This window comes from Hyalella azteca, unplaced genomic scaffold (genome assembly GCF_000764305.2).
Source record: "Hyalella azteca isolate HAZT.00-mixed unplaced genomic scaffold, Hazt_2.0.2 contig5580, whole genome shotgun sequence".
Lineage (NCBI taxonomy): Eukaryota > Metazoa > Arthropoda > Malacostraca > Amphipoda > Hyalellidae > Hyalella > Hyalella azteca.
The window spans coordinates 820,453-835,432 of record NW_025935765.1 but is presented as its reverse complement, the minus strand read 5'-3'; the positions used below and the strand labels follow the sequence as shown (position 1 = coordinate 835,432).

General features: G+C 36.1%; 1 protein-coding gene across 1 annotated transcript in view; it reads left to right on the top strand.

Moving 5' to 3' along the window:
* Window positions 1–7,135, top strand: part of LOC108665696 (neuroligin-4, X-linked-like) — an 81,800-nt gene extending 74,665 nt beyond the window's left edge. Inside the window, exons 9-11 of the mRNA XM_018152480.2 lie at window positions 560–678; window positions 1,817–1,974; window positions 3,117–7,135. Coding sequence (XP_018007969.2) covers window positions 560–678; window positions 1,817–1,974; window positions 3,117–5,183 — 2,344 coding nt within the window. The 3' untranslated portion in view covers window positions 5,184–7,135. The remainder of the gene's footprint in view (window positions 1–559; window positions 679–1,816; window positions 1,975–3,116) is intronic.
* Window positions 7,136–14,980: the final 7,845 nt, after the last annotated feature.

Genomic DNA, 14,980 nt, shown 5'->3' with positions numbered 1-14,980 from the left:
GTTGCTCGTTCATGATCTTGTTAATGATAGGAACTAGTTATGAAGGTGTTAACATCATTACAAGATAAAAAACGAGTATTCCAGGACTTTCGGTTAATAGAAAGCAAATGGCAAGAAAATACATAAAAATATACAAGGAAAAACTTACGCTGTATACATTAAATGACCATATCTTAACTAAGACAAATCAAGGGAAACGAAACAGGATAATCAATAATTCAGTTAATAAAACAAATCCAGCGAACCGAATGGCTTGGATCCTTGGGTATTTAGTATTAAGGTCTAACAATGGATCAGTATTTTGGTCTAAAAATTAATTCTGTGGTTCATGTGAAATGCACTGCGTCTATAGTAGGCTTATTCTCTTGCTGCAAATTCCAGTAAACATGGAAAATCAAAGATTGTGAAATTCCGGATACATCTGTTAACAACAAGAACTTGGATTTTTAATGCAAGAAAACATGTTATTTAATCCAATTATCCAAATATGGTTCTAGTATTTTTAATCCAAGAAAACATTAGAAACATGTTATGAACTCTTTTAATGACTGCATTGCAGGAACCCGAACCTGCCGACACCTCAGGGTTTCCTCACCTCCGAGGCCAACCCTAACTGGGATGAGAACTTACGTACCATGTGGCCGCCTTATGGCCGGCAACAAGAGTACCTTCATCTTGGTAAGCGTCACCTACAAAATTATTATTGTTCTCGTGAAAATATATATAATCAATAATTCTATATTTGAATGGATTTCAAGGGAAAATGTTCTTTCAGGTCCATGTCAGCAAGGCAATAAATTGTCACGTGAAATATATCAGGCTGCATAATTGTCATTTATAGTAATCAGGGCTATCTTTAATTAATTGCATAATCTGACGATTTTTTCCATTCAGAAAGACAGTTTAAAAATTACGTTTTAAATACACTGGTATAAAAAATTTGGGTGTGAGGTACGTTTGGAGATTTTTTCTGATTGGTGAACTGTAGGAATTGAACTCACAGTTCAAATAGTTTTAATCTATCACCTCTAATTTTCCGATTTTCAAATAGACTCATTGTTATATAAACGTTTGAACTCTTTGGCATATTTTACGAGTCCCTGTATTTTATACGCAATTAGCACGAAATCTAAAAAAAATACTTAATCAATAAATAGACTTGGCCGACACTATAACTCAATTCACATTGCCACAGACAGCAACAATTTTATTTTCTAAACGATCTGGTGTAATTTTATGCGTCCAGAGCGTCCGTTATAAGTTTACTATTACACACCAGTCTAATATTACAGTATTAATACTAACTATTACGGAGTAATGTACTTATTTTATTTATTTATTGAAGAAAAGTGGTTACCCCGATGGCTCGAGAACAAGCTTCACAAACCCAGTAAAAATTTACGTACGCGGCATCTTCTGATTTGGATTACCAGAAGCTGGGGCGACTCTAAATTTTGTTACCCAGTGAAAATTTACAGACGCGGCAGCTTCTGATTTGGATTACCAGAAGCTGGGGCGACTCTAAATTTTGTTAGGGAAGCTACTTCTTCTATAGTTTCCGTTATATTGTTACAACATCCGCGGATCTGAACACTTAGGGAAGCTATACTTCTTCTATAGTTTCCAATATATCATTACAACACCCGTGGATCTGAACACTTAGGGAAACTACTTCTTCTACAATTTCCAATATATCATTATTACCCCCGCGGATCTGAACACCTAGGGAAACTACTTCTTCTATAATTTTTAATATATCATTACAACACCCGTGGATCTGAACAACTCATGCACGTTGTTTGCTCGTATGTTACAGACACGCACGTGGTCAAAGACTCGTACTTCAGAGCCCGTAAGTTGGCGCTCTGGAACAGACTGATCCCTGAGCTCGTGTCGTCGTCAGGGACCATGAGTGGGGGACAGCAGCTGACATTCCCGGGGGCGACGCTCCCCACCATCACACTCGCGCCCACGGTGCGGACATACTTTTACTTTAATTAAGTTGAAATTAGGAAAATAAAAACACTAATAAACTTTATGACTTTAACAATAATAATTTATTATTATTAATTTAAGATTAGGATTAAATTATTAATTTAACAATAACAATAATTAACAATACATTGCAATAACGTTTAAATAGAAGGGAAATGAGAGTCGAAATAACCTTATAATTTGTTTAGAATCGCGTTTAGAATATACTTTAACTTCAATTAATTCAAACAACAAAATAGAGGAAAAATTACAATCGAATTAATCAGATTAATTGTACAGAATTTAGAATGTTTATGAAGAAGTATAGTTTTGGATTGATCCAGAATGATAAACATTTGTGAGTAGGAATAATAAGGCAGAAATTACTTCAATTTTCTTCGCTGATTAATGCTGGAATTTTAGCTTTAGGAACTAAAACTAAAAGATACTTTTTTTCAAATGGGTCTTTGAACCGAACATGCAAAACAGACTGATCGTCCGCGAGTGGCAAAGAAATTGCTTTGAATTATAGTCGGAAACTCATTTTACATGTCCATATCGAATTCTACTTTGACGAATCTCTGGATAATGATGATGGCTGACCATCATTATCCAAAGTAATAGTTATGAATACTCATTATCATTACTTTGAAAATTTTAGATGCAGAGCTCACGCCCTTTGAGTTACGGTTATAATTATGAATTTATTATAATAGATAGAGCGAGGTGGCAAATTGTTCTCTTCTGGACGCTTGATTATAAGTCTGAATTTGAAAGGATACGAAAAAACATAGTGCGAGTAATTTGTATTTATTTTTTATCTGATTTCAGACGGATTCTCATGTTGGTTCAATTCATCATAATGATATCAAAAGTGGTCATATCACACTATAGTATTCATGATGAGGATGATGTGAAATTTTCTCACATAACAAAACTCAACTTTTTGATAAAAAAAATCTAAAAAAGTTTAAATTGAATAACTGTTAATAATTAAATGCTCGCAGTGACGAATCTTCAACTCTTTTCCAAATGGGACTGGAACTATATGGGTTAGTGATGCGTGATCAACGAATTTAAGTAACAGTTCTCAAATAACTAACTGTTACGAATATGGTCACAAACTTTCATCTTGATCGCAGGTGGCCCCGGAATTTCCTGAGATGTTTGCCCCAGTCAAAACGACGCCTCGAACCGATTATTATCAGTCTGGCCCTCGAGTTATCAAACCAGTGCCAACGAAGCCAACGCCGACGCCTGTATTTCCAGTATCTGACAAAGAGGAAGAGACAGCCCAAGAATCTGTTGAAGAAATTGAAGTTCCGTTGGCAGGAACCCCATTTCAAATGGTCATCGTTATCGGTGTCCTCATCTTTTGCGTGAACTGCGTGATCATGGGTCTGATCGTGATGTATTATAGAAAACATAAACTCAGCAACGTGACTGAGGAAATTAAGGACACAGATTCGGCAGTCTCGGTGAACCCTTCAGAAATCTCGTCAGTCGACCTGATAGATTTCAATGAGACTTTGGATGCAGAAAGGAAGGCCCGTAGGAAAAAACGAAGCCTTGACAAAAATTCCAGTGACAGCAACGGCGTTGGTGAGAGCGCTTCCAGGACATCTTCATTATCCAGAGATTCATCTCGTAAAAGGAAACGAAGCCAAAGTGCAGACTCAGTAGAAAATTCTGAAACTACTGAAATCAAAATAGAAAATGACAATTTTAGAGGTCACAGGAGAAACAAAAGTAACCATTCAACTTACTCCGAGCTGGGGCAGCAAGAGACGGAGAGTGAAGAAAAGAGAGGATCTACGCGATCCAGGCATCCTTCGGTTAAATTCAATGATGTTCCTGAGCTTCATGATAAGAATCTTAATCGCAGTACATCTTCTATAGTTTCCAAGTCTTCGGTAAAAAGTAGTTCATCTCGAACATCTAATCGAAGTGGAACGTCCCGAAATTCCGTTAAGAATGGGACGACGAAAAATGTAAAAAGAAATGCATGCAGCCAAAGCCTACCCACAGTTAACTACGGGTGGGCAGCTTCTGAAGATACGATAAACCCTGTAAATTGTCCTAAAGCACAAGACAGTGTTGTTGTAGAAAATGAAAGCAAGAAAGAACCGGCAATGCGCAAGAGAAGCTTCCAGAAGGTAACAACAGAGCCACACCTCGTTGAGTCCTCCACATTACCACGATCTCGCCCTCCTCCTCCACTGCGATCGACATCTCTGACTTCACGGGACTTGGAAGAGCTGGAGAAGCTCCAGGACATCTACAGAAACACCGTTGGACCGCCTTCTCGCACATCACCAGACTCCTGCGAACACAGCGGCTCGGAACCATTCTACAGCATGGGAGGAGGCGAGGCCCCTGCCCGGGCCCCTGGGTTGATGTACGGTCCCACAATGGTACCTCACGCAATAAACCCACGAGTGCTTAACAAAATCGATGGGCATGATTATGACCAATACCAAAAATTCCAAGCGCCGTACCAAGTACCGAATTCTCGTGGCAATTCTGAATCACCATTGCCACTCTCCCCAACACAACCGTACCTAACTTTTGGCGATAATCGAGGTCCACGAGGGCCTTTGGCTTCATTCGGCAAATGGCGCGACCCCGTTTTGGGTCGGGTTACACCTCCAGTGATACTCGATTCAAGACGAATGTCTCCAGTATCACCTGTTCCTCCTCCTGTACCTGCACACCAAATTCCCCTAACACCTTCCCTCCTACAAATTGAACCTACAACATCTTTCTCGTCACCTATTTTTCCTGAGTCTCCAACGAAGCCCTTGCCCTCACCTACGACTTCCTCTTCTTCATCCGCAGCAATGTTCGATCAGACAGAAAACACAGGAACTATCAAGCGTCAAAAGCCTAAATTTGGAAATGACATTAGTACCTTAGAAAGACCTTTGAAAAGTGCACTGAAAACCACGTCGGCTTATGATAAGCGACAGTCCTCGGGTAAAACAAACTCAATACCTTTGCACGTAGGCATCGTGCCTCCATCATCCCGGACTGCTGGACCAGCGTCAGCACCGAGTGTCTGCAGTCCGACATCGAGCTTAAGCAGTGCTGGAAGTGGAACCCCAAATTCCATTGAACTTAAAAGTATTCTCGTAAAAAGAACGCCCAAAGCTCCTCAAGAATCTGGTTCTCCAAATTCTAATTCAAAACAAAAGCTATCTGATTCCTAATCTAACATGTGAAATTGCGTGTCGATCAATAGTTGGATTCAATGTGATGGTTGTGCACAACTTTGTAGACATTTGTCTGGTAGAAGTTCCATTTTATCTCGTAACTTTGTTTTAGGTTTATATTAGATGTCTTAATAATAGAGCAAATTTTTTTGATGCCTTAACGACATCACACAGTTTGAAGTGAATTAGTCTGCATGGCCCGTCATTAATTTTTACTTTGTTTTACATTTTAAATTAATAATCTAATGAGTAGAAAGAATTTTTATCCCTTGCATCACCAGGGTTTCCCTCCGAGCTTCTTTTTTGCTTAGAGTGCTAATCAATTATAAAATTTCTCTTCCTAATAGAGTACGAACGACGGGGAACGATTTTAAAACTGTTACAACAAGTATTTTCTAAAAATTATAACTGCCAATCGAACCGTCATCATTATCAGGTCATCATCGAAATGCGTTGGACACTTTTATCCTCTACTCAAGCATCTTTGTGCAAAAGAGCATTGAGAAACTCTCGAAATCTTTTCTTTTATCGCAATTGAAGTTTTATGACGGATTCCATCAACCCATGCTTTAATCAGCTGATATACTTAAATTATTTAAGACTTTTCATCTTGTGGCTTGAGGTTGTGAACGCTTGGTTGGTATTTTGGAAACTACGGTCCTTTCTTCGGAACACGGCCTTTTTCGGAGCTGCGATTCGTGCCGAATACCGGTAATAGGAATCGAGCTCTAAAAAATATCATGTCATATGCCTTACACGATAAAAAGGAGTGCTTGGTGTATACATTTTTGAAGAAATGTTACGCCGTTTATAACACAATTTACTTATACGTACGTTTATACCAGTTGTATTATATATTGAGTGTTTCATTTGAATGATGCTTGAGGCCGAAACCCTTAGATCATTTTGCGAATAGTTTAAACGAAGAATTTATTTGGCTTAGAGGTTGGAAACAGCTTTTTCAAATGCAGAAGATAAAGCCTCGCCATTTGGGGCGCTTGTTGATTCGAAAATTAACAAAACTGCTTCAAATCATTTACTGGATGTGTTCTATTTTCACAGACCTGTAGTCTTTATTATAGCCATCAGAGTTATAAGCTTTCGATCGAATGTTCCAAATAAGAAATACAATTTTAAAATTTTTGAAAACCTCTGTCGAAAAATGTATATTCTTGATTTGATAATGTTATTCGTTAAGATGAAATGCGGTGAAATGTAAAAAGTTGAAACAAAATGCAGATTTTGCAGCTGTGTATAAAAGGATTATTTTGTAAAAGTCAGAAATGATTTACGCCATAGCCATAACTTCTATTCATCAAAAATCTTTCCTTAATTATGTGTACTGATATAATATGCAAGAAATTAAATCTGTAAAGTGCACCAGGACTATATTTTTTTCAAATATCATCGAAACAATTGTTTGATAAAGGCAAATATTAATGGTCAACTTTTGTGTATATAAGACTGATCGAATGATTATTACTAGTCAAAATGTATTCCTGAGCGGTGTTTGAGAAATGAATTTTGGTCATTTTTTCAGCGGATTAGGGTTAGGATTAGGAAAGAAAGGCGTTTTGGCCTCGGCTCTTAATAAAATTATCCACTTTTAAGTAATATTGAAATTGATTAAAAACAACATTATACTATTAAATGAAAATAGTAATTTGTGTATTTTGATCCTGCAATGACACGGCATAATTTTGCAAAAAATATCTCTGATGAATTGCTGAAAGATTTTTTAGGATCAAAGATCACTTTTTGCGTTCGGTGACTGGTTTTTTAATTTTCAGTATTGGACTTACAGTTACGTTAGCCTCATAATCCTATAGATAACATTTTTAGAAACCATCCGCAATCTCGGATTGTTAATTATTTTATGTATAGTAAATTGGTGAGCAGTCAACTGAGGCATCAACGTTTGATTGCTTAAATAAATATTGTTTAGTGAAGTCTTTCTCTTGCTATCCCAGTTCATTTGATAATGGGCTTTTTTCCGAAAGAGTTTGTCCAGTAATTTTTCAAACTAATGGCTGTCATTCATTGGCACAACAAATGATATCATATATCCGTTTACATGAAAAGCAATGGACGTCCATTGCAACTTCAATCGTTATCGAAAAAATACTTTGATGATGCTAAATTATATTAATATGGTTGATCATGTATACGAGTTATGTTTTGGCAGGTTTTATTAAATTTAAAAAGCTTTTCACATAAAAATTTAACCCATAGATAAATGAGCAATGATTTTGAATATAGTGAATAAATTCGCGTGTTATTAAATCTCTTAAGGACTGAAAGCCCTCAATGTACTTGATTCAATTCGACATCAATTGAGCACTAATTATTCTAAAGTTGTGCGCAAAGCAAGATTTCTCTCTGGAACGTGTTAATTTAATCCTATTATTTACCTTTCAAGTTAAGGTATGGAAAAATATTATGTCAGTAGTAGTTAAGTCATCATGACAAACCAATATTTGCGTGTATCCTTTGAACTTATTCAAAGTTGTCGCTTTCTTTAATTAAAATTTTAGAATATACCGAGATGTAAGAAACTAAACGTTTTGATTATATTTCTTGTTATCGGAGAAATTATTTGAAATTTATTACTTTTTTACGACACCATATAATTTCTTCACACCATCAGCACAAATTTTTGAAACTTTAGCCAATTCAAACCTGAAAACAAAGCTCGTGGACATTTAAAAACTGTGAGGCCTGGATTAATTTTTGCGTTTCCGGTCACAGATTCTTGGGAAAATTTAGCAAATCAATATCTCAAATTTACTTAAAAACAATCTCACGATTCGTAATGAACCACAATTCCATAATTATGCAAGTCGTCGAAAAATTTTTGTTTCGCTCGAAGCTGATGCTATTCTCTAGGCGTCATGTACATGCATGTCTCAAACTCAGATTTACTTGACTGGTCACGACTTGGAAGCAAATGGGAACGCAACGTTTCACTTGATCGCCGGATCTGGTGATTCGAATGGAGATCGGTGGGTCCATTTTTCAGGAGACTTCGGTCTGTCGAAACACATCTCGTCCATAAATACGGCTCGGCTTCCCACTTACGAATCTGCCTCGGCGAGGTCTGAAATTGGTTCTCTGATCGTAATATAAATGAGGCTCTTTGGTTGGAGTTCGTAGAATCCAGAGACGGCACAAGCGGTGCTGAAGAGCAGAAAATGAAAATGATTTTTTTAAATAAATAAAACGAACTGTGGAGCAAACATTTGCGTTTTTTATCCTAGGAGTCCACAATAGAAACAAGAAATGAAAACGCGTTCGAGGATTGTTGCGTGAAATGCTGGATCTCATTCAGAATTATGGTGTCATGAATTTTGATCTGCAACAGCATTGCTGACAGCCGGATGGCACCTTACAGAATGATCATAGTGCTTGTGCTTACAATTGTGAAGCCTTATCTTCTGGGTAGAAAATTTGAATATTTTTTCATGTGCGAAAAAACGCGTTGGAGCAAAACTTGATTGTTGCTACTGCAGACCTCCATTAAAAATGATCGCCATCCCATCGGCGGCCTACGAATGGCCGACGAACGCCCACCGATAAGTAAGCTTGGATTTTCATCCTGGGTCTTTGTGATCTTCTGTAGTGGTCGTTTTGAATCTTCCTTTTTGAATGCCTGCGTTGTCCATTGTTATGCAAAAATGTTTTCGTGAGCGAAACCTGTTGTAAAATTGGCATTTTTTCACGAATTAGCACGCATAGAGCAACGCCATGAACATTTCTATTTTTTCTTTCACGTCGATGAACATTTCTAATGGCAACTAACATAAGAAATTTTTTTAAAATGATACTGGGCTCGTGAAATTGTAAAGAGGAGCATTCTCAATAATAGTCGGTTGATTTAAGATAGTTAACTTACTTTTCATTTGTCATTTTTCATTTACAAAAATTTTGTGTGTCTTCTAAATTTATAGTGCTTCCAAAATGGAAACAGTTTGAATCTATTTAAATTACCACTGTGTTTACAAGGGAAATATTGTAATGTATATAAGAAGGATATGCTTAAACCTCCTGCTCAAATCAGCATGGATTCAGACTTGCATGGTGGCGAGAAAGCTCAGCTTAAATCATGGGATGTTCTACGCGAGACGTTCGATCAAAGCTTGGCCAGCAACACCACACTAAAGGTTCATCTCCGCACTCATTTCCGAGACGTACACGAAATATTCCGTGCACTCGAATCCATCGTTCACGTAAATACAACAAAAGAAAAGAAAATGTCGTTGGTAATTCATGTTACGGACTAATTTTTAGAGTCAGTAAATTAATTTCAAGTTAAAAAGTCTATACGAGGATACACTTCTGATGAGTTTGTCATTAATTCATCGAAAAATTATTTTTGCGATGTCGGAATTCTCAAAGTGTCAAGAGGTTCTTCCACACCGTGTATCAGACGCTTTCCTGGATGCTGAATTTACTGGATGCTCTGAATTCAATGCAATTTTACTGAAAATTTTATTTTCATTTGACTGTTGTACAGCTTTTACTCTATTACTCATTCATACTTCAAATGAAACAGCTGATATTTCAATAGCTATATACACATGATGGAGCTGCCGAGAATTCGTTTCACTCTCGGCATGGTAAAATAAGTTTCAATTATTGCAAATCAATATTGTTATCTCGAATGATTTCCCAGTTTACTCTTGTAGTTACACAAAATTTTTTATTGATAGAATTAAATTTTTCTCGAGGAAATTCGAAGATACGGAACCTTATGATTCAAAGTTCTAATTTGATGCAATTCATCGTGCAACAGGAACTCCTATAATTTCGTTTCCATCTGATTATATTTAATTATTGATGATCCTTCGTCTGGCAGTTATTGAGAGATCTATAAATCATTGATTATTATAAAAATCTGGTAAAGTATTGAATTTAACTTACCGTAATTATGTTATGCAAATTTTTTAGCAAATTTTAATGGTATGAAGTCAATGGAGAAATTGTATGCTGAAAAATATGTAGTTGTCGATTTCAGTGATTTGTACGCTAGCACCCAATAGTAGAATTTTAGCTAATTCAATCTCTGAAAAATATCTGGAAAATTTTATAAAAATTTTCACATTTTTTTCTAATGTCCTGCGTCGAATTATCTGCAGCGTGCAATTCTTTCCCAACAAATAAATCATTTATCATTTTTCTTCGTCCACATCTCAGTAAAATTTCGTTGAAACATGCAACGATTTGAACGAACACTTTTGGTAATTAGACCCGCCGTTTTATCAGCTCGCCCATCTCGCATTTTCCCCCTGACGGCAATTAAGGCTTGTAAAAATACCGTGCCTAAGATATGCATTAATGAATTGCAAGTCTCGCTGTCCCCTCGAGAATTGCAAGGAAACTGCGATGTTTGCGACGCTCATTTCGTCCTTGCTGATTCTGCCTTCGGACTCCTGCTGGTGTAAGAAAAACACTCTGGAGTCCAACGAAATTAAGGGTAAAACTGTCAATTCATTTATTTTATTTCTATTTTTATCTACTGGTTGAGAATAAGAAATAATTTTCAAGCTATTTTCGCAAGGGTGAAAGTGTCAGATAATTTATTTTATTGGTTTTCTTATTTTCACTCGCGGTTGAAAAGAATAAATAATTTTAAATTTATTTTCTTTCTCAGTTGGCAGATAATGGAGCATACGAATAATTAGGATATTACAAATGTAAAAGAGAGAATTTTTGTCGATAACTTTTTCGATTTCATAACTAGACTACAGATCGAAAAGCTTGCACATTATTAGCTATAAAAGTTTTATGCAAATTGATTGTGATTGTGTAAGCCGCAAATTTATCTACGTCTTCGCAAATCTACATGTCTAACCAAGTATTTAGATATTTTAAATGCACTCCGAAATGTTATATTTAGTTTACCTTCATGCGCGGTTGGTGAAGTCGTGCTATTGTATCTTTTACAGGTATTCATTATATGGCGTTCATTATTTGTTTTAAGATGAACAGGATTTTGTTTAATTTATTTTACCGAAATGTAGGCCTTCAGGCGTTGAACGTACTAATTTTTCGGGATTAATTTTACCAGATGTGCCGAATTGATATTAGATTTATATATATACATAAACAATTTGTAGAAACAATTAGCCTATGTGATTCTTATAAGTTTTGTAATGTCATAGACAAAAACTGATTTAAAAATTGTGTAAAGTATTTTCCAAGTTTTCTCCAACGATTAAAATTATTATCAGCAGTTGATGACTTTGTCTTGTATATTTTGTTTAAATTTTTTTCGCCTTGTAGATTCTCATAAATTTTGTTCCACACCGTAAAATTCGTCATCAGAAATGCGTAAAGCGCTTTCGTACAGAACTAAATTATTGAATAACCAAATATGCTGTAAATTCAAGCAAGCTTCCGGTGAAAAGTGAGAAATCCTTCATATTCTCGATGCAGGCGAGTCTGTTGTTACTCTTTATCTCCTTTTAAAATTTCCGACCTGAAATAAATTTTAAGCAATCGTCCCAACATTTGATGAAGCTGCCGTGAACTGAATTTCGTCTTTGCGTGATAAAATTACGGAGGACCCTGAATTGCGGACCTAAAATCCTTGAGAAAACGAAGTGCGGACATCCGCGTGTGCCGCAAACACTCCGGCCTTCGACTGTTGTCCGAGAGCGGGGACTGAAGTGGAGGGCGGCGAGGGATGACAATGAGTGATGAGGGGGCAACGAAGGGCGACGAAAATGGTTGAGGGGCAACGAGAGATGAATAGACAAAATGGGAAACAAAATGGGATGGAAAGCAACGACGAAGACATGGAAAGAAACGACGAAGACTGGTGAGGATGATAAAAGCATGCGCAATAAAAAAATTAGATCAGTACTCACTGCAGTGCAATGAGAGAGAGCGCATTTTCAAAATTACGACACGTTTTGAAGTATTTTTAAAATCGACGAAAACGTGAAGTCACGGACGGATGGACGGGCACGACGAGCTCAATAGCGGCTTTTTTTCCATAAATGAGAAAATGCACTAAGAAGCAAATTTAGATAGAGACGATCAAGGAGTGATGAGTGTGAGTGTCTACGCGATTAGAAGAGCAAGTGAAGGGGTGAGTGGAAATGAGTGAGTGAATGGGCGACTGCATGGAGTGACTATAGCGAAATGGCGAGCTGAGGGAAAGTTAAGGGGAGGAAGTGAGAGGATAGTGAAGAGGATGTGCTAGAATAGTGAAAGGGGGCAAATGAAAGGAATAGAAATGGCTAATATGTGGGGATTGAAAGGCGAAGTGAAGAGGCGTGTAAAGGGGGAAATGATGTAGCGATGAAAATGGCGAGTGAGAAGGCTGTGGGGAAGGCCCCAATGAGGCAGTTTAGTCCAGTCAAGCGGCCGTCGGGTGCTCTTCACACGTCGTCCCTCGCATGGCAATGGGCGGCACCAAGCCTCAATCTCGGCAAGCCAAATCTGCTTCACTAGGCAAGGCTCGGCATTTATAAATTTATTTTTGGCGTACCTAATTATCCATGAATACTTTGCAGTGTATCTTTTATTTTAAATCGCTTCTCGTTTCTTTTAGTTGCGGATTTTCTAATTGTCAAGATTTAACATTTACAGTGATGCGTTAAATTTGAGGTACATATATAGGAAATGTTTATATATTTTATATTTTTTCTGATGCTGCATGATGGAGTGTGTCAGTCCGTCTATCCCTGCCTAAATAGTTAGGTTGTGATTCACTGCATCGCTGACGATACATCAAAGAATCCACCAGCCTATACTGGGTCATATGAACGCGTTTGTAAGATAATTGGATTGTTGATGTGCGATAATAATCTGACTGCTGCATATACATACATAAAAATTGTTACAATCTCAACATGAAAGTTATAGCGACCACTTGCTGAACTCGCCACAGCGACCATTACATAGCTTCTTGAATAGAATGTATATACGTGATTCTTGCAGAATATATTTTTGATTTCCAACCACTGAAAACAATAACTAAGCACTTATGAAGATGGATTTTGGCTTATAATGAAATTATTTCCAAGTCCTGCAGCGTTGTAATTAAGAAAAAGTTTTGATGCCTTGGTTGAAGAGCCTATTTTATTCCGACAAAGTTTTGTTTCATCTAAATTAGAAAATATAGTTCAACAAATTTTTCCTGTCCTGCCACAAGGCTTAGCGCAATATTCGAAGGTACTTCTGGGTTCATCATTTCAGGAATTTTCACATGTTTTATCTTTGGAGTTGTCTCGAAACTTTTTCGCGCATTTATTTGGTTCATGTGCTGATTTTGACGCGAACGGTACTTTTAATCTCAAGAGTTAGGGAATTAATGAAATAACCTCATAATTATAATTAATGATCTTTATAATGTTTCGTCAACATTCTCTTTCCAATCTATCACTGTAGATAGAATAGTTATATTATCTAATTGCTCTTAAAATAGCATTATTCTCTGTTGATGCACTTTGAACTCAGCGTAATACAAGTTTTTCATAAATTTTTTGGTTTCATTTCATATATTCATGGGAGATTGGATTCATGGATTCATAATGTCATAATTCATAGAAAATTTGTAGTCCTGTCTTAAAAATACTGATATGGAAGAGTCTTCTTAATACTAATGAAACAACCCAGACAAAATAAAACCAAAAACCTTCAAAATAAGCTTTAGTAATCAGTATGACTATTAGACAAGAATACTGATAAAGAGAAGCTCATTTCCATTCAAATTCAAACAGTGACCCCAATTCTCTTTTTATTCTAGATAACGACGACAGCAATTTTCATTCCAGCTGAAAACTTCGATTTCAAATTTTCAATAAATTTAATAATAAAGAAATTATAATAAATTTCCAAAGCAGTTCTCGCGATTTAGTTGAATGTAACGACTCCAAATCACATGAATGTTTTTCTGTAAAACTTGTGGCAGACCATGTAATTAAAAAGTGAACTGTTATCCAGGGCCGAGTTTTTCTGGAATTTAAAATTTTTTATAATCATACTTATTATTTGCTTGTAACTCTCTTATCATGATATTCTAATGCTTCTGTTATTAAATTCTATATTCTTTATATCACTTCATTTTATTATTAGACTTTTTATTTCTTGCATAATATCCTCGTATAATAAGGCCGCTCTTAAATTTTTTGCAAAATTCGCTGCATTTCGTCACACAAACACCCAGACTGATGAAATTCTTAAATATTTTATGCTGCGTACGTTAAAGGGGCTCAAGAAAAACAAAACAATTTTTTTAATTTGTTTCATTGTACATGAAATATGACAGATCACGTCGAGTGCAAATATTAGTCAAAAGTGCATATAATGAAACATTTACATAACATGTTGACGTATGAAATAACTATATCAAGAATTTCGGTGAGACATCGGTTTCATCACAAAAATGCTTCAAGCAAAATATTCCAAGTTATGATTAAGAAGACGAATACAAATTTGTTAAAATAATATCAATTCTTTCATCAACTGAGTTAATCGCAGCGTATACCTCCAATGATAATAATAATACTTTAGCTTTTATTATATGTGCTGCTTAATTAATTGCTTTAATTAAATTCATGCAAAGGATATACATATGGCAAAAAATAAACAATCGCTGCCTGTTGTTATTGATGATCGGTTTCAATTATAATGAGAAGTAATGATAAATAGGAGTTCTTTATTACAATATAATTCAAGTATTCACAAAAGAAGAATGTCATCAATATTTGTTGACAACTCATTAAAACCGGCAATTTATTCTATAGAAAATTGATGACAAAAATTATGCGCTTTTTATTCACTTT